At 43.2% G+C, this 20,626-nt stretch overlaps 1 protein-coding gene across 2 annotated transcripts in view; it reads left to right on the forward strand.

The window, feature by feature from the left end:
* Nucleotides 1-575: 575 nt before the first annotated feature.
* The window catches only part of LOC133025994 (oxysterol-binding protein-related protein 10), a 50,399-nt gene continuing 30,348 nt past the window's right edge, over nucleotides 576-20,626 (forward strand). For both annotated transcript variants that reach the window (XM_061092800.1, XM_061092801.1), the window contains exons 1-4: nucleotides 576-909; nucleotides 10,404-10,579; nucleotides 16,018-16,097; nucleotides 18,847-18,915. In XM_061092800.1, coding sequence (XP_060948783.1) covers nucleotides 614-909; nucleotides 10,404-10,579; nucleotides 16,018-16,097; nucleotides 18,847-18,915 — 621 coding nt within the window. In that variant the 5' untranslated portion in view covers nucleotides 576-613. The remainder of the gene's footprint in view (nucleotides 910-10,403; nucleotides 10,580-16,017; nucleotides 16,098-18,846; nucleotides 18,916-20,626) is intronic.

Raw genomic sequence — 20,626 nt, forward strand, 5'->3', positions numbered from 1 at the left:
CGCATGAGTCATCTGAGTTTCTCCTGCAGGTATTTGCAGTATTTGTATTTGATACATTGTCTCTGTTACTTTCTCTTTTAGTGCAATGATGTGTCCATCAGGACTGTAACATCCGGGGGGCGGGTCCACAGTGGAGTGGGCGTGTCCGCACTGGCTTCCAGGAAAAGCGCTGGAGGAGAACCGGACTCTCACACACACACACACGCACGCACATGCACACGCACACTCACTGCAGAGGAGCGAGGGAGCGGGACACCAGGAGGAACATGTGCACCTCCTCCTGCACCGAGGGACGGTCACAGCACCGGAGCAGCGCGGGCACAGCTCCTCCTCAGCTGTAGTGGAGCAGACTCTCCACCTCCTGGTTCCACACTTATGATCTGAAGGCTTCTCTGCTGCTGCTGGTCCATCCTCCTCCTCCTTCCTCCTCCTCCTCTTCCTCCTCTTCCTCCTTCCTCCTCCTCCTCCTCTTCCTCCGCCTTCGCTGTAGTTGAGCAGACCCCCCGCTGCCAGGTTCCACACTTATGTTCTGAAGGCTTCTCTCCTCCTCCTCCTCCTCCTCCTTCCTCCTCCTCCTCCTCCTCCTGCTGCTGTTCACCGTCCCGTCGGCAGGATGGACAAGTCTCTCTGCAGTCCGCATCACGGGACCAACAAAACAAACTCTCCCTCCACGGAGCGGGGGAGCTCAGCGAGGAAGCCCGGCGGCCGGACCGGGACACACAGCCCCGGGTCTGGATCCGGGTCTGGATCCGGGTCTGGGTCCGGGTCCGGCTCCCTGGGGGGCCCGGCCGGAATAGGGGGCAGCCGGGAAGCGATGCTGGGGAACAGCATGAATGTGCAGCAGAGGAGGAGGCAGCTGGAAGGAGTGCTGAGCAAATACACCAACCTGATCCAGGGCTGGCAGAACAGGTAAGAGGAGCACGGATGGAGTTCAGGAGGAGGTGGGAGGAGATGGAGGGAGAAGGAGGTGGGAGGAGGAGGTGTTGGCTTCATGTGTCCATGGCTTCATGTTGTTTTGGCTGCGTCCACGTTGCACTTTTACCACCACGTCACTGTGAGGGGGGGGAGGAAGGGAGGTGGGAGGTTGTGGGGTTCAGATCCAAACACACCGGCCTAACTGTTCTACTGACTATTATCACTAATACCTTCATTTATTAAGTATTTACAGTATTTCAAATGAGTAAAATCAAACTTCATTGTACAGTGAGATGCATTTTAAGAATCTAACGTTCAACTCTGCTTTTGCAAATTAAATAATGAAATAAGTATATACAGAGATTCCTGCATTGAATCACATGGCCTGTGTTACATTGAGAACTCGATCAGCAGGTGTTTCATTATTCATAATTTACTTAAGTCATTCTTTCACTAAAAACTATTAGATATTTAAGATTTTTGACTTAATACTTGCTGGTTTTCTTTGGCATCAATAATAGTAATAGAGGAATATCTGTTTGGAAAGATATGAATAGCAATTTTCACCATTTGGACAATTTATAGACATTGAGAATATTTAAGACAGACAAATTGATAATGAAAGTAATCTCCAGTTGCAGTTCTAGTTTTATTGGATTGCGTTTACTAATATTGAGTTGCCTCATGTTTGTATAGTGGCAAGTATGTTTTATTAAAGACAGGATAAATCAACACACTCCTCATTCCCATAAATAAACTGAGTGCCCTCATGAAAGCATGTATACGTCTGACATGTAAACCGGAATATGAATTCAATATTCGATTAGCAACTCGTATAATAAACATCCTGATAATGTCTTATTCGGAATAATGTCAATAGCAGGAATATTGCTGCCCATTTAAAAGTAGTCACTGACATTTCTCCTTATGGCAGAAATACTTAAATACAGTCAGTCGTGCAGCAGCTATGGAGAAACAGCATCTTTCATGTGCAGTTGTGTTTCCGGCCACCTGATGAGTGTAAGCCCAACACTGACCCTCTCTTAAGTCTGTGTTTGCTTTCTAGCAACTCCTTTCTACCGGCTTATCCCTCAGCTGTGTGTGTCTGCAGTTTGGTGCTGAGCAGGTAAAGCCCAGTGGGAGTTTTTAGAGCCTTTTCTCTGAAGACAGGCGCCCGCTGAGGCTGAAAATCACTCGGTCAGAGCAGTGAGAGGGAATCAGAGGAGTGAAGTTGTGAGATGGACAGAGACACAATGAGTCGGGAGAGCTGCAGACTCACATCCTCACACTGTTTTCAACTTCAGTATGTTTTAACTACATAAATACACATGATGGTCACTTTAAGGGATGTTTTTGTTCTATGTTTATTCAAAATAAATATGATTTGTTGTCAGCAAAAAGTAATTGTTATAAGTAGAGCTGAACAAATGAATATTTTCAGCATTGATCAATCTCTTGGTTCCTTTTTCAATTAATTGCTTTTTCATTTGGTCTGTGACATGTCAGAAAATCTTTAGATGTCTCGTTTCATCATAAATAAACAATAAATAGTAATATAATGAATATATCATCCAGTAATGAGCCTGATGTTTATAGGCATAAAGCTTGATGTGGCTCTTTAACTTCTGAGGATAAGTGACAGTAGTGGCTGTGTTGTGTGTGTGGTATCTACACTGAGGCTAATTGATTAATTGACCAACTGTATAAGATAGGACTTATTCAAAGGTTGTGGCATTGGATTGTACAGGTGTACCTAACAATGTGGTAACATTAAAGTGTACAGGGGGCGTTCACTCTGTGCTGTGCCCTTCCTGCTGCAGGTTGTGGAAAATATGACTTATTGGTTTATTTTACTGCTTCAGACATCTTACCTGTGGTTGTGTGATATATATATATATTGTGTGAAGAACAGAATTTCTCTGTGCTTTACTGTGCAACTGAACGTCTTGTAGCATTTATGGGTTCGCTCCCTGATTAACTCAACTCCCACGCCGGAAACCCAAGTTTTTATGAGAAGCTGTGAGAGTGCTTTTGATTTGAAAACATCACTGCAGCCTGCACTTGTTGCTCTGAGCAACACATAACACATCTGGTTGCTGTTTAGGTTTTCATCGTAATGGAAAAAGCCTTTTCTTGCAAATCTCCTATGCACTGCTGAACACCTGTACAGTTGATGAATAATGCAGGATTTCAGCTCTGCAGCGGTATAATTTTGTGAATGGAATTTCTTCTTCTTTTTACCCGTATGCACACAAAAAATAGCTGATGTGTTCTTCTTCGCTGTAGCAGTGCAGCGGAAGGAGACGGAAGCAGAGGCTGTACATGATTCGGGCTGGAAGCCAGTGTGAGAGGTGTGGGGATATATAGGGAGGTGGAGGTGGAGAAAACGAACGGCTGCTCCCTGCTCTTCTATCAAACTGACAGATGGATGATGCACTGACCTGGATCTCGATTTGCAGCCCCTGAGATACCGGGGGGTAAAAAAATACACACATGTTCTTTTCAAAGGGGGAACAGCGAGGTGGCGTTGATCAAAAGAAAATTATGTCTGCGATGATCATGTGGGATTTGTTGTAAGTTGCTTGAACAGACACACACACACACACACACACACACACACACACACACACACACACACACACACACACACACACACACACACACACACACACACAGTATGTATGTAAACAGACATGCTGTGCAGGCTGTTTTCTGCAGGGTAAGGTTATTTCCTTTGAGATGGTGCCTTGCTCTGTTCCAGTGTCACAGAGCCAGAAGGCAAAGGTCTCGCTTTCAAGCAGAGATTAATTTCACTTCATTGACCAGAGCCTTAGCCTCGGCCTGGAGCTCCACTGTGCACACACAGATTATGAGCATCGACTAAAGGATCCTGAATATGTAGCCCCGAAGCTGGAAGTGCTATCAGATCCGATGTTTGCACAAACCCCGGTTTTTCTGCAGTACTGCTCCTCGTTAGAACTGACTTCTACCTCCTAGTTTGCCTGTGAAGATTAATAATTATCACCAAAGCTCCTCTTATCTCATCAGGAAGCAGTTTTGATCTCTCAAAGAGCAGAGCACAAAGACGGGACAATCATCGTGTCATTTGAATGCAAATTTATGAAATTAAATTTTTTAGTTTAGTCTTTAGAAAGAAGGAAAAAGCTTCATATTTTGCTGAATGCCACTGTTCCACAGATCCAATACATGTGTTGTTCATGTGAATCGGAAATGAAGATGAGTTAATTCTACAGTACGTGAATTTAAATGACTTCTCGGGTGGTGCTATTATTATGTTGAATAAAGCCATTATGGCACTCAGTGAAAGGGGCTGTGATTTGCAAAACGCAGAGTTGTCCTCTAGATTCTTATCAGCAGCTTGAAATATTCTAGATATTTGATTTCCTTTTGTGTGTGTGTGTGTGTGTGTGTGTGTGTGTTGTGTGTGTGTGTGTGTGTGTGTGTGTGTGTGTGTGTGTGTGTGTGTGTGTGTGTGTGTGTGTGTGTGTGTGTGTGTGTGTGTGTGTGTGTGTGTGTGTGTGTGTGTGTGTGTGTGTGTGTGTGTGTAATACATCAGAACAAGCTTCAGTGCAGATTCTTTTTCTGTCACATGGGATAAATGCCTTTGGTTCTTATAGAAGCTTTCAAACACAGAAACGTTTGAAGCAGGAGAGACTGCGACTGGTGGAACTCGGTGCCGGAGTAATAACAGTCACGTTCTCGGTGTTCGTCACGTGGGGGGAGTCACGGTGTGTGTTTGACTGGTGTTGTCGTGGTGGGCCGCGGACCTGAGTGGAGCTAATTCTGCCACTGTGTGGGTGGCCATGTGTCAATGTGAAGTGCTGCTAGGGGCCGGGTGTGTGTGTGTGTGTGAGTGTGTCAGAGAAAATGTTAAAAAGGTAGCTGTTTTTTCTCTATACACAGAAACACACACATGTATATATGCCTATGTTCAGACTCAGCCTGTGAAAACAGATGTATAAAGACATATTAACTAAATCGTAACAGAACGGCTTCATTACAAACTGGAGGTGTGGTGTTTCCTGTGCAGTCAGGATGCATATAGGCTGCTCTACAAAGCTGCTTTTGAATTGCTTAAGAGGAAACGTAGGATTCAGCGTATTTGAAGCATGACCCACAAAAGGTTATAATGAAAGAAAACCACCTTGGTTCAGTTAGACTGGGTCAGAGTCGTGTATGAAATGCAACAAAGCTTCTGCAGTCAGAAGTCAAACCGTGTATGTTTGGATTTCGTGGAATGTGACCTAATCACTGGTGCCCGGACTTTTCTATTTTTAATCTGTCTCTCGGGATTCCCTTAAATCAACATGCAACATTCATGTTCTCAGCGCATATCTGGATTTTCTCTGGGTACTCTGGGATGTTGGCCCTGAGATATGATGGCGACCTGTCCCGGCTGCTTTGATTAGCTCCACCACACATAAAGGATAAGTGGTGTATATACGCGTGGATAATGGATGGATTGTAAGTAACAGAAATACAATATCAAACATAACTGAGATTTCTCTGAAAGATAAAACTTATCATATTGGAACATATCAACAAACGTAAACCCTGATACAATATGTCTGTGAAAGTCATATCGGACGATTTGTCATCGTACAGCTTACAAATCAGTCGGGCTGTAGCAAAAAGACCAGATTTATTTGCAAACTGATCAAACAAATGTGGGAGATATTCCTCTGTGTTCAGCTTTTAATTCAGGTTGTCATCTGTTTATCCTGAGGATTGTTTGTGCAGCGTATGTCGAACATTTACACTCGGATCACATAAATCGTGCAGAGCTCTCTCTCAGTCTCCTCTTTAGATATCACGTTGTAGAAAATGAGGCCGTAAGTAATGCTACACGTGTTTATTCTGCATTTATATGGTTTAAGTGGCCGGTGGAGTGGGGAGTTAAGGATTGTGAGGGATGAATCATCTCTTTGCAGATGTGCTCGGTGGAAAGCTGCACCGCTGCGCCTTCTCTGATCAAAGCTGTGAGTGGAGTTAATGTGGCTCTGCTGTTTGTCTCTCTGGTAGAGAGGAGGAGGAGGAGGAGGAGGAGGAGGAGGAGGAGGAGGAGGAGGAGGAGGAGGAGGAGGAGGAGGAGGAGGAGGAGGAGGAGGAGGAGGAGGAGGAGGAGGAGGAGGAGGAGGAGGAGGAGGAGGAGGAGGAGGAGGAGGAGGAGGAGGAGGAGGAGGAGGAAGGAGGAGGAGGAGGAAGGAGGAGGAGGAGGAGGAGGAAGAGGAAGGAGGAGGAGGAGGAGGAGGAGGAGGAAGGAGGAGGAGGAGGAGGAGGAGGAGGAGGAGGAGGAGGAGGAGGAGGAGGAGGAGGAGGAGGAGGAGGAGGAGGAGGAGGAGGAGGAGGAGGAAGATTTGGATTCATGATTTCTTTTCTTATGCTGGTAGCTTCAAAACAACAGGTGTTGTAGAAGTTGACAAAACATCTCAAGTCAAGGTTCACTTCCTCATTTGTTCTGGAGCTTTTGATCACATGTCGTCATTGGCAGATTGTGTTTTCTGTACATGCTCAAACTCAAAGTGCAGAATGGTTAAAAGCTCCAGAACAAGGATGGATCGTTTTGTCGGCTGATGTTTCTCAGGTCAGGAATCACCCTTCAAACAAACTTTAAACTGCAGCTCAAAATGATCTGGCATCAACATTTTTGATGTTAACTTTTTCGAAAATGTCTCCCTTTTATATAACGTGCAAAGTAAAATGTCAGACTGAAAAAAAATCCTGTGTCAATACAGCTGTTTTCAGACGTGCACAGACGTTTTCCTGAAAATGGCTCAACTCTTTTTTGTCCCACATTAGTTCAAAATAATATATTCCTACTTTAATATTTTCCTTTGATTAGGGTGTGATAGTAAAACTTTGGCTCCCATCACCTCTTTGACACTGCAGTGCTACACATTTGACTCCAGGACAAGCGTCAGCCACATCTCCTGCCAATAACCGCTGTGCTTTACAACTTTCCTCCTGCTCCGATTATCCTCTGAGCATTTTTTAAAGAACTAACTGCCAAAAGATACAGCAAGGAGTCATCACAACAAATCCTGCTGACGAGCGGCTTCCTGCAGAATCCTTGTTAATGCCATTAGGAAGCAGCAGTGTTTCTGTGGACGTGGGCGAATGTGCTCGACTAAGCTCTTTGTTACGGCGCCATTCTCGTTATGTCGGTGATTTATTTGAATGATATCAGCAAAAATTACTCAGTAGTAGAAAGCTCTCTGTTGTTACAGATGTCTGCTCTTGAGTGGGTGAGTGATTTCTGAGCTGTGAGCCAGGGATCAGAAAACCCTCTATATATAGATCCGAATTTTCCTTGCCAGAAAAAGTTAGAAAGTGTTCATGTCCTTATACAGATAAGGACATGAACACTTTCTAACTTCTCAAAATGTAATGATTCTATTTCCAAAACCATGACAACAAATCATTTAAATCATGCCATTAATGCCCAAGGTTGAAATATTTAGTAGTTGGCTTTTTTGTGGGTGTGTGCATGTTGGTGTTTGGACTGGAAACAGCCCTGCGTCACCAGGAGCTACAGTGGTAATGCTCTTGATGTATCAGGAGCCGATGATGAAAACATGACCCAGTAAGCCCAGTTTGAGAAAAGCAATCTTGAGGTTTTTCAGACATCAAAAAACACGAGTCATTACTCATTCAGATGGAACCGAACAAGCATATTGCTTCTTCCTCACCCACTATGCAGCCTCTCCTTTTTTACATCCCCTTATCTGCCTCCCTTATTCCAGTACACGGTCGTGGTATTAGATCCCTCCATCCATCATCTGTACCGCTTATCCTTTGAGGGGTGAGGGGGATGGAGTCAGTCCCAGCTGACATTGGTTGAGAAGCGTGGTACACCCCGGTCGCCAGTCTATCACAGGGCTCTCATATATCGACAAACGATCTCCAATGAACCGAACCTGCATGTAAAATGGACTGTATTCATTTAACACTTTGCTAGTCTTACGTCCCACACACACAAGTGCCACAGGTTCGATTCCTTCCCTCGTCGTCCCTGATCTGTCTCCTCCATCCACGCTTAAATCTAAACTGTCAAATAGGGGATTGAGGCCCAAAAATATCTTTAAAATACACAGATAACAATATGTCGACTAAATTAAGTTCACAACATCTCCAGCTCAACTCAACATCATGGAACCGTGAAATTGACTGTTTGTGGTCTAAGTGGTGTAACAAGCCCGGTGCCAAACTCCATTGTTCCATCAGTCCATCATTTTATTTCATTTTCTCCGGTTTGCTGCAGCTTCTTGCTTCCAAAGGTTAAAAGTTCAGCCTGAGCTCCGAGTTCTGCAGCGTCGCTGATCGGTGTAATGTCAGCTCTGTTATGACACCAGCCAATGTAAGGACCGAGCTTTGTTATCCAGCTCCATCCATCATGTTAAAGGTCTGCGTTATGGTTTAACCGGTGCCTGGAGGGAGGGTCAACATAACTGCTGACGGAATAAGGGATAAGACTTCATACATATAGGACAGTGTGTGTGTGTGAGAAGCCTGGACAGAAACTGACGCTGGCAGATTGTTCCCTGGTTGGATGTGGCCGACATAAATCACCAGCTCTCCTGATAGAAGGGGGCAAGCCTGTGAGCAGGGATCCATTTTCAGACAGCATCATTCACTGCTTCCTCTTCAGGGATCTCCAGAGGGTTCATGGGAAAATGCCTCCAGTAAAAAGGATGCACACACACACACACACACACACAGCGCACTGTCTTCTTACTGCTGGCATATTTGAAAGCTATTTCTGATAACAACTTTTCGATTATATAAATATTTGGGTTTTGCAATATTAATTGGACAAAGCAAGCTATTTCAAAATGCCACTTTGGACTCTGGGGACTTGTGAGTGTTTTTGTTTTTGTTACTTGACATTTTATAGACTATCGATTTATTTAAAAACTATAATAGGACTGTACAGCCAAGTTATTGAGTTTATCCTGCAGGTGAAGACAAATATCTGGATAAAGGTTCATGGTAATCCAGACGCTAGGACATGTCACTCAAGGCTGCACTAGCGGAAAAGTCCAGCAACATTTACTGGGCTTCATCCTCTCAGAAATATCGATATAGTCCATCCATCAAATGTTAATGTGTTTCAGTCTGGACCATCATGATTGAGCGCTTGAAAGACGCACGTGTCCTCGCTACAGCCACAAAGCTAACATGGCGAGAAAGTAGATATTCAGTGATCCAACTTTTGCAGAATACTGATACGAGGATTTATTCTTCTAATCTTAATCCACCTAGTTACCAGGATACATCTAGCTACAACTAAAGCAGTCTCGCGATAAACCCAGCGTTTGTGTAGGTTTTATGATTCAGTTTTTGTTGAATACAAAGCAGTAAGTCTAAGACTTCAGCATGAGTGCAGGTAGAAATCAACTGTTGCTGTTCTTGGACACATCCGTGGAGAAATCATTCAGTGAGAGACATCGGGGCGGACAGGTGTCTCCTCGCAGTCTCTTCAATTATCACATGCAGCCGTGGTGTGGCGATGGGAAGAAGCAACATCTGTATCAGTGCCAAGGACGAAGCTGCTCGATAAACGCCCGATCAATACTGCAGCTTCTTTAATCGGGGATGAAAGGCGAGCATTGATTGCTAAAATGGTGAATCTCATGGGCGGGGTAGAATTGAGGGCGGTGTTCCAAACCGAAAGACGTGGACAAAGACGGCCGCCGTGACCTCGGGTTTCTTTGCACAAACATGCAAAGGTTAGCCAAAGCGTGCTAGTGGCTCTCCGCTGTGTTGAGCTGCAGAACCAGAACAAAGAGTCGAGTGGAGTGGCCTGTTTCTTAAATGTCATCGAGAAACCTTTCTGGAAACAGGAAATGAAATGTGTCTGCCTTTCTCAGTGTGGGTGTGTGCATGTAGTTGTGTGTCTGTCTGGCATTAAATCTCCCATCCAGCGATGAGTGAGGCTGAGATTCAATTACTCAGTGACTGAATGTGATTCATTAATCACAAAAGGGGAAATGTTGGGTTTAATTTCCACGCCTGGAGCTGCCGGTTCTGCCAAAGATGACCAAACGAATCGCTACCTTTAGTAATTCGGAACGAGGATTGCCAGCTCTATGTTGGTTAAATCAAACTTTAATATGCACACAGGGGAGTTTTTTTTTATTTTTATGAATCTTGGGTGAACAGAACAATATCCCGCAGGCGTCGTTGGAATGAGAGGTAAGAGATTTAAAGGCGTTCGTTTTTTACGGCATCTCCCTTCGGTGACATCTCACACACATTCCTCGCTCTCCTCCTCATCTTTCCTTCTCCCTCCCACATCCTGGGAAGTTTGTGTATGCAGGAAGTAAAAAAAAAAAGGTTTAAGTTTCTCGGGGTAAACAAGATAATGAGAGCATAAAACAAAATGATGATAACATTACTGGCGCTTGTTATATTTCCCTCCCTGGTTCATTACTTTCTCATTTCCCTCTCTCTCTCCGTCTCCTCAGGTACTTTGTGTTGGATCCAGAGTCGGGACAGCTGCAGTATTTCGTCAGCGAGCAGGGGAGAAGCCAGAAGCCCCGGGGGTCCCTGCCCCTGATCGGTGCCTCGGTAACCACGAGCGACGAGGCTCCGCACATGTTTGTCGTAAACTCCGTCAACGGAGAGCTGTACAAGCTCAGAGGTACGAGCTCCTCCGGCTGCCCGTATATGGCAAAGCACAAACACTGAGTGGAGTGTGTGTTTTATGTTGGGTGTCACTTGGAGAGCAGAGTGCATGCTGGGAGTTATGAATGAATTTTTTTTCATTGTGTTATTTTTGAATGTGCAGAACAGCTGGTAACAAAAAGAACGTGTTTATTTCGAAAGCTGCTCTAATTAATATTTTTATATACAAACTGGATGAAATTATTATGCTTATTAGTGATTTTAAAGGAACATTTTGCTCAATATTTGGGTTTAGTACTCAATAACTTCACTGGCTTGTTCAGCACAATCCTCAACTATAGTAAAGATGTTTCCGAGGCCAAACTCTGAGCACCTCTGCACTGAAGTGGAATATTTCTTTAAGACCTGGTTCCTGACAAAGCGCCTGCCGCGGCTTTCAGTGACCTGTATCCACTGCTTCAAGAGAGACTCCTTTTCAGTGCTGCTCCACTTGAGTGGCTGGAATGTCCCCTCGCCCTCTCAAGGGGGAGGATATCAGAATAACATGGCCTATATTCCCTGTGTAACGCAGTGATCCATGTGCACTGAGCTAAGAGGAAACTATGATCCCACTGAGGAGAGGGGGCTGTGGGGCGGAGCAGCTCACAGACAGAGGTGTTTTCATTTCCAACAGCTCTGTGAGAGTCAACAAATATGAAGAAAAATATTTATCTTTTGAAGTTGAAATGTTTTTTGAGGTTCAGCTGCTGCCAAAACTATGCCTGCGCCGAAAAAGCAATATTATTGATAAAAAGCTTGAATTTGTTTGAACAGCAGGAGACAAAGTGCCTCATATGGGAGTCCTCTGCAACCTGTGATTAAGATTAGCCATTACACTAAGATGTGGTTACCATGGGAACATCCCAAAAGACCACCTTAAGGGGGTGGGCTATAAGGTTCAGTCAAGAGTCCCTTTCCAGTTTTTCAGGCTTCCCTTATAGGCACGTATCATCTTACAGAAGCTTTAAATGCCACCTTTGTTCCGTGGTTCTTTTCACAAGAAGGTTTTGAATACATTTCTTTATCGCTAACGGGGGAAAGAAGATACTGGACACAGAGAGAATCTGAAGCTAATGCAAAGAGCCCACTCCTCACCTATATGGTTTCAATTCCAGCTCCAAAAGACCATTCATTCCTCTGAATGTCAAACTGCCCAGATCTAGATGAGAGCAGTCTGGGAGTCTTCTAGGAGTTTAGTTTCAAGTCCTCTTCAATACAGCATGATGTAAATTTTCATAAATTATGGTCCCATTTAGAGTCAAATAGACAATAAAACACCATATGCATCGGGGCATAGATACCGATTGATTGACAGCTTTTATCTTATTATCCAATGGGTGCAGGTCTCAGGTGTAGGTGGGCTTTACAAAAACCAAGATTGCACTGCACAAAATGCCAAAGACTGTCAACCAGCAGCCCACGAAGCAAAATTATGACTTCACAGTGGGTTGCCATTTGGCGATTTATATCCAGTCCATTTACCGTCGACTCCTCTGGGGCCCTAACCCCACAATCCAAACCTGCACGGTTTTCTTGAGGTGTCTCTTGTGCAACAACTGATCTCATCGTCTAACTTAATCCGTCAGGGGACTTTCATGTGACATCTAACACAGCTGTAACGTAGCCTGAGGGGTTTTTCTGGCTCCGAACCAAAAGGAGCACAGTGTAATTAGCTAAAGCCGAAGGAATGGAAAGGAAGTGTTTCATTATTGGATGTAGGGAGACTGCTGGGCCTTGTGTTCTCTGCTGCTGAGCAGAGGTGAAGAGCAGGGGGACTTAAATCATGTCTGAATGCCCGGATTGTAAATGAGGCTGTTAATCATACGACGTCAGCCAACAGAAGGGTCAAGTTGTGTTCAACAGGGCTGATTTAAGATGCATCAGAAAGAATGAAAACTCTACATTTTGTCCTGTGTTATGATTTCGATACGTCCTCGTGATTGATGATTATAAACCCGCCGAGACATTACGATACAAACGCAACGTTCTGCAACAGCATGAAGCCGTTTAGCTGCAGACTTGACATTTTCAGCTGATGTGATTATCCACAACAGCGTCTAACATGTTATTATCTTGCTGAAAGTGAGCATCACAGATACAAACATTTAAGTGTCCTCCGACTGTATTTAATGGATAGTTTGACATTTGGAAAAGCTGTTGTGGATGAAGATGATCGATACCATTCTTACATTTGAACATTAGATATGGAGTCAGCATCAGAAGACCATAAGCTTAGATCAGCATTGCAATCAAAAGGCAGTGGGACAAAGTTAACCCTGGTCCGTGTCACTAAAACAACATCATCTTACTAACACGTCTAAATATGACAATTTGATAAGTGAGATTTTATTTAATCTGTACAACTGTCTTTATTTGGTGCGTGTGGTGGTTTTGACTGTACTTAAACTGTAGCTTTATTTGTACAGAAAATTAAATTATATCAAACTTCTCATCTTACGTTCAGCAAGAAAGACACAATTATTTCTGTAGGTCGATTTTGAGTAGCCTGTACGTACTTTGCTGTATCTCGAATAAATTTATTAAATTCACAAATATGTGGCAAAAGCTAATTTACCTGGATGTTTCAGGCTCTTGACTTTATTTGTGTCACCACTGTGCCATTGTGGTAAAATATCATTCTGCTTAAATATGACATTCAAGCCCATTAAAAGCAATTAAACCGGAAATTACGACTAATTCACCTTTAGTGTATAATATAGTGTTACTGTCTAAGTATGAATTATCACAAGGTCAAATTACATTGTGTCATTTTGACGAGAAAATGATGGTCATTGTAATTTCAACCATTTCCACCAAATACATATGTTCAAAGTGCCCTGCTCATAATACCTCCCAGCACTTTAATCAAATCCAACTGCCGATCAATCCTCACACTTACCATTGTTATAACCACATTTCTCACAAAGCTGTAATTAAAAAGTGTGTAATTAGATGATGATGGTGGTGATAAATGATTGAGTGGGAAGGACGTTTCTCTCCCTCTTACTCAGCAATGTCCTGATATCGTTTCTGGGATAGATATTTCCAGCGGAATAAAACCCACAGTCCCGGAAGGGTGTGTGTGTTGTTTTTCATTTGAAACCTGCAGATGGACCAGATTCTCATTTCATTGTTAATCTCCTCAGTTTCCGACACAAGCCCTGTGCATTCATCAGAGGAATCGGAAATGGCACAACGTCACCTCCAGGTCTCTCGGGACAAAAACAACCAGCTGTGTTTTAAAAAAAAATTTTTTTTTAGTATCAGGATCATAGAATTCTGCCTGAATGAGAACATCACGTCCTGTTGTCGGCGGAGTGGTGTTTATGTCGCTCGCGTCACCAAATCACAAACAGGTGCTTATTAGCATAGCCACATGCGGAGGCTGCTCTCCTCAATACAGACAACTAATTATCTTTAATCACAGCTAAGCTTGTGCACATCACAGAGGGAAATATCAGATTCAGCTGCCTGCTCACTGCCAGGGTACGAGGGCCCGTTTTGACTCGGATGACAAGAAGAGGAAAAGTGCAGGGTGCTGGGTATATCTTCTTGGTTCAGGTGTTTCTGTGTGAGGCGAGCACACGATCCCAGTGGGAGAGCGAATGCTAAATGCAGCACTTCACAAGAGTCTCGTCTCGTTTTTCTCAAGATTCGCCTCTTCACTTAAAAAGGTCCTTTGTAGGTGTTCTCATGGCGGTGGCAGGTGTCTGCGGTGCGGGTGATTGACAAGTGTGAATTGAGTTCTCCATACTTCTGAACATAGCCTCCATCAGCGAGGCGCTTAACGTAGTTCATAAAGAATACAGATAAGTTTAATTCTATAGATGGATTCCATAGAAAGCTAATGAAGCTATCCATCCTCATTATAGAGTCATGAATAAGGAGTGTTGAACTCATATATATTAAAAATACCAGATGAAAATGTGTGACAACCAGACTGAAATGTAATAATGTTTTATGTAAAACTTAAAACAAATAGATTGAAGTGCTAAGTGTGTTTCAAACAGAAAGATGGACAACATGAGGGTGCTGGCACCATTAGAATAAAACCCACCCCCTGCATGTTAAGGAATGGTACATGGACCAAACTAAAAAGTAGACTCCAACACTTTTGCTCAAAGATGTATTCTGTTATTTTAGGTAGTTTGTGTTCAATTCCCCAGTACGTTTGTTTATAATTAGTTATTCGATGTTATGAAACCAGGATAAATGCCTTGATTGACTCGTGATTGGTGGAGCACGTGTATCACAGGGACCTTTTACCCTGTGGCTCCTCACTCTGATCACTACTCTGGATCCATGTGTACAAACTTTGCAGCGTTTCATTTCTGGATAGTGGGAGGAAGTGGACGCTCATTCGATTTAAATGAAGCCTGTTATCTGCCATGTGAGGTTCACAAATTCTTCAGGATAATGTTGCTCTCGTTTGGGCAGTTTCAGTGCATTGAATGGGTTTTTATGCAAAAAGTGACGTATGTAGTTTCCTACCTCCAAACCTGTATGCAAAGAAAAACTAGTAGATACTCTATGTAATAGATATTTTAGTTAGGAATGCACCAGATGCGCAGGATTGGCATCCGCCCCGATACTGACCTCTCCAATAATTAGTCAGTGAAATGGGATCAGAAGGATATCATTGTCTGACCTGGAGCGAGTCAGCACAAGCAGACAGTCAGCGTCTCCTTCACCTGGAGTTCTGCAGCTTTCCCTGTTCGTCATCAAGTTTTGGCTATTTGTGTTCAGACAGACGGAATCTGTGCCAAGGGGGGGGGGGGAGACGACCACAAGCAGGCAGAGGGAATCAATCCACTTCCTGTGCTGCTTGCAAATCGGCCAAATGTGTCGCTGGTGTTTGTTGAATAACGAATGTTCAATTTAGCGTGGAGGAGCGAATGAAGAGGGCAACGGGATCAAATGGTCAGACATGTTGACAAGTGGAATAATAATAATGTGGCAGCAGATGAGATCAGTGACAACCAGCAGGACGTCCTCGTCACCTTTTGTCCACATGGGAAACGTTCTTTAAATCACATAAACACTGATGTTGACTGATCCTAAAAATATCCTGCAATTAATAATATTAAATCTCACAAAAATCCTTTAAATTCTCAAGATTCAACATTTGCTTCTTTCGCTTCATTCCTTCTGCTCAGACAATAATTTAACTATAACAAGTTTTTGAATTGCCTTCGATCACAAGCATCATGTTCCACAAGCTGCTGTTTTCAGTACAATAATATATTTAACGGTAACTATCTGTGGATGTGGAGACACTCAAAAGACAGACGACACTATAACTGCATATTGACACAACTGTGAACGCATGTAAGGACTTATTCATCTTTCTGCATGTCATGTGTGTCTTGTATTTTTTAATTAACATACGTTGAACATACGTTTGTCTTTTTGCAGCCTCTGACGCCAAAGAACAGCAGTTGTGGATCACTCAGCTCCAAACATGTGCCAGGCGCCACTCCGACAGCAGTGCCAAGGTAAGACACACACACACGCACAGACACACACATGAACAGTAAGCATTGGCTAAGCTCTTGTTGTGTGTTGCTCAGGAGGAAAGGCCTCGACATTTCCCTGTGGATTCCTGTTCTTGTGTATGTTTATAAATGCGACTGTATCAGTAAACCCAGGTTCATGAGCTCAGCTGTTGTCATTGTTACACATGAGCAGGATCTCCACCATGTTCTCTCCGGCCTCATCTCTCTTTCTGTTCTGCTTTTACTGAGTGTGAAGGTGACTTCTCTTTCTAATTTAAATGGTGTTATCTCGTTTCCCCCCCGAGTCTCTTTTAACACTCCAGAGTTTTAAAGTGGTGGGAATAGTTTCAGCAAATGTTCGTCTCTTTTCCTTCCTTCGTCTTTTTGGCCCCTGGAAAACTAGCTGTTCTTTCTATGTCTTTAGAGTCTTTACTTTAAATGTACAAACTAATGAAATGTGGTTGATAAATTATGCTCATACCTTTTGGCTAAATAACACTTAGTTATGCTATACTGTTCTCAGAACAGCTTGAAACTATTTAGGTCTAAAACAAATATTTCTTCATATTTATACATAAATATGAATTTATTTACTTTGTTAAACCTTGTTGTTTTATTGTGGGCATTTACCACACATCTGTAATATTTAATATGTCCTCCTTCTTTATCTTCAATTTCATGAAGCTAATATAAGGATGTGGATTTATTTATGGTTATAAGGGGTGGGTGAATGACCTGAAGCAGATGGTGGAAGCCTTTTTCAAATATTTTAGCATGAAAGCAAAACACGACTGAGTCAACTCGAGGGGGATTTGGTCTCAAAGCGCCACATGATTTTCTTTCATGTGCTGTTCAGAGCTTCCTTTAGTTTTCTGACTCCCTCTCATTTTCTCCTCATGAACACAAACAGAGTAAATCCACAGTCGCAGACGTTAATAAATGTCAACTGTATAAATGCCACGTCTCCGCAGACAACAATTAATTAGATTTGTCAGCTTGTCTCTGACATTAGAACTCGTTGTTCTGCTAAAAAAAGGAAGGAAACATTTAACAAAGAAAGGAAATTAATGATAAGTGAGGAAAAATGTGTTAAAAATTTGAAAATGTTGCATGGGGGGATTAGTGAGACAAGCTATTCAAAAAAAGAATTTGAAATTTAAAGATGTAAAATACAAAGCCAGCTTCTTCTTCCCGGAGTGAAGAGCTGAGTTTCCACCCACCAGGTGTAACTTGTCTAATTCGAGAGTATATTTAGCTCCTCCATCCACAGAAGATGATTTAGGTAAATATGGAAGCAAGCTCCTGCTGCTTCATTTCAACTCGAGTGTTTAGCTAAATGTCCCTGGTGTCCCTGCCGTCCTCACATCCCTCTCTGGGCTTAGTTCTGAAAGATTACTGTGTCGGACGTAGTTTAACTGCATTTATCCATAACCACTCTTCTTTCAACGTGGGCTGCATGGATTAATATTTAGTCATGTGCATTTGGGGAGGTTTAGCGTGGGTTTCAAGGGATTAGAGAGTGTGTGTCTGTGTGTCTGTGTGTGCGAGTGTGTGTCTTTGTGCGTGAGTGTGCACATGTGCTGACTGTATCTCTGTGGGGTGTTTCTCCGTTGGCCCGATCCAGTGGAGAATGAGGCTTGTTATCGAGCTGCTTCTGGCGCTGCACCACAGTTCGTGACAATGGGAGAATCAGCCGCACTCGAGGGACAGAAATAATCCAGGATGGATCATTTCCATCTTAGACTTTTCCAATAAAGTGGATTCTGCACATTGACTTTGTGAACGGAGGTTGTTTCTTTGCTCTTCGCTGCAGATTTGAACGAACGAGCTGAAGTTGTTGAGATGCTGCTCGTGATGACTTTGTGTCTCGTGCATATTGATGCCATGAAAAGATTCAATTGCATACCACTGACGTTTATCATTGTAGGAAAAAGCAGGACTTTATCAGTTTAGGAGCATCTGTGCTATAATTCAATAAAACCTTGCTGTAAATCGCAGCTTTGTGAAGCTTATTAAATGTATTTTCTTTATTGACCCTGTCAGACAGGTGTTGATTAAACTCTGCTTTAAGCTCATTAGAGGTTTGGTTGTATTAGATTGTATTAAATCAATAATGTTTCTATTGTATCCACCCAGTTTGCATACATACGAGTAACAGCTGCTACAAAATTAAGGAAAGTGTAAATGTTTCTTTCAAGCGATGAGTTGTTTTACAAATTTATTAAGAGATTTGGGCTGAAAGTGTAGTTTCCATGACTACCCGAATGCTTCCCACAGTACTTACTTTTGCTTTTATTTGTTGACGTGGGGTTGTTTGTTGTCTCTGTGATATAAAAATACTTTCAATTGTATAATATGAAGTAAAATACTTCTAATTGCAGTATGTATGTGTAGTGATAAGGGTAAAAGTAATTATATAAATATCACTGTGACTTAAAGGCAAATTTGGGCTTTTGTCTCAACTATTTGAACAAATAGTTAACAAATTAAAGATAAAGAAGGGAAGATAAGGCGTCTTATGCCACAGCCTTTATGCATCTTGGTCTGGAGTGTCCAAGTCTCTGAAAATCTATCAGATATATAAACACCACTTATCAAAGATATTCCCTCATTTAGAGTTTTAATGATCCTTTAATGGTCCAGTTGTTTCCTGTTGGGAGGAAATTACAATAGTTTTGTTTCTTCTCAAAGTTATTCAGGTGACTCATATCATTTCTCTCTCGCTCTTTGTGTGTTTGTTTGATTTCAGGTGAGGAAACTGAAGGGGTCAGATGAGCACCTGAGTGTGGAGAGAGCAGGAGGAGGCCAGGAGGTGCTGGTGGGTCTACACACACACACACACACACACACAACACACACGTACACACACAGGCACAACTACACACATCTCAGAGCACCTGACGTCTCTGTTCTTTAGTTTCACAAACTTAGTTTCACCTTCAAACAGAGGAAATGAAAGGGTCCTCTAACGTCCATTCTCTCCCTCAAGCTGAACACCCCCCCCACACACACACTCACACTCTTTCATGTTCATCTTTTGAAACAATTAAATACTACAGCCTCATTTTAATGCCTCATTGCCGACTCGCATATTCAACACGTATATATCTCCTCAACACTTGAAACTGCTGCACATCTGGAGCCAGGGGGGGGGGGGGAGTCCTCCTATTACTCTGCTCAGCCGTGATGAGAAAAGCAATCAAAAGATGAGAGTAAATTGGATAAGCGAGGAGAAAGTGGCCTCTCTCTGTCTTTCTACTGTCTCTCTTCTGCCCTGCGGAGCCGGGGGGGGGGGGCGGTGGGTTCCTGTTCGGTGACTTGGGGGCTTCTCCCCGGCAGCAGCTGTTGTGACGATGCCCGCTGCTGTGGTCTAATCCTTCCCTGAGCCGCACTGTCTGCCTCTCAGATCCTTATCGCAGCCACTCGGGTGATGAGGCTGCCAGCGGTCGGAGGCTCGGCAGCGTCTCTGATCGCCGGAGCCGGAGCCGGGGCAGAATAATTTAAACAGGATTTATTTATCAGGAAAAAAAGGGTCAGAAGCTGCATGACAGAGCGCTGAGTCACTTTTATGCTGCAGATCGATGCAGGTGCAGTAAATGCATATTTCAAAGAATACTTTATTTTGAGGTTCATCTTGTTTAATATGTTTGGATGCTAGTTTTCTTGCAGCGTTTTGTATAATACAGGAGTTGGTTTGTGGATAAATCTGCTGGGGATAACGACCTGGTGGTAATTCTGTGGGTGAGATCGTGGTTCATGAAATTTAATTAGTTTAAAAGTAATAAATAAGTAAATATACAATATAAACATATGCAAATATGAAAACAGCAATTATATGTACAGTGTAAACAGAATAAATATAGTGTTTTCACATTCAAAACGTATTGAAATTACAGGGACAATTCCACAAACAAATGAGTTTTTCACAGTTGAATGAGTGAACTTGTCGTGAACAGGAAGCAGAAACCTGCGATAGCTTCAGACAGGCGGATCAGTCTGTGGCTTTACAATCATGTGTCCTTGTAGGAGACACTAGGTTCATGGTTGTTGCTGCTGTTGTGTCCCCCCTCCCCACCACCACAGGTGTGTCAGGAAGCTGGCTGCAGGTGGAGAGAGGGGGGCGGCTCGGTCGGGTAGTTGTAGGTTATCGAGCTGATGAATCGGCCGTGAACCATGAGCTCGCTTTTTTTGTTGTGAAGCTGAATCCACACACACACACACACACACACACGCACGCACACGCACACACACACACGCACACATACACGCGCACACATACACACACATGCGCACACACACACACACACACACACACACACACACACACACACACACACACACACACACACACACACACGCACACACCTCCTGACAGGAAGGGCACATGAGTCAAACCGTGGACTTTGAGCTGCTGGTAATGTTGTTTACTTTCTGCTTGACTAAAGCGTGTTTCTCGGCTCTGGCTCCAGCGTTGTGTTTGTCTTCCTGAGCTTCAAACTCAGCTTGAGCTCAAATCTCCACATGTTGAA

This window comes from Limanda limanda, chromosome 19 (genome assembly GCF_963576545.1).
Source record: "Limanda limanda chromosome 19, fLimLim1.1, whole genome shotgun sequence".
NCBI lineage: Eukaryota > Metazoa > Chordata > Actinopteri > Pleuronectiformes > Pleuronectidae > Limanda > Limanda limanda.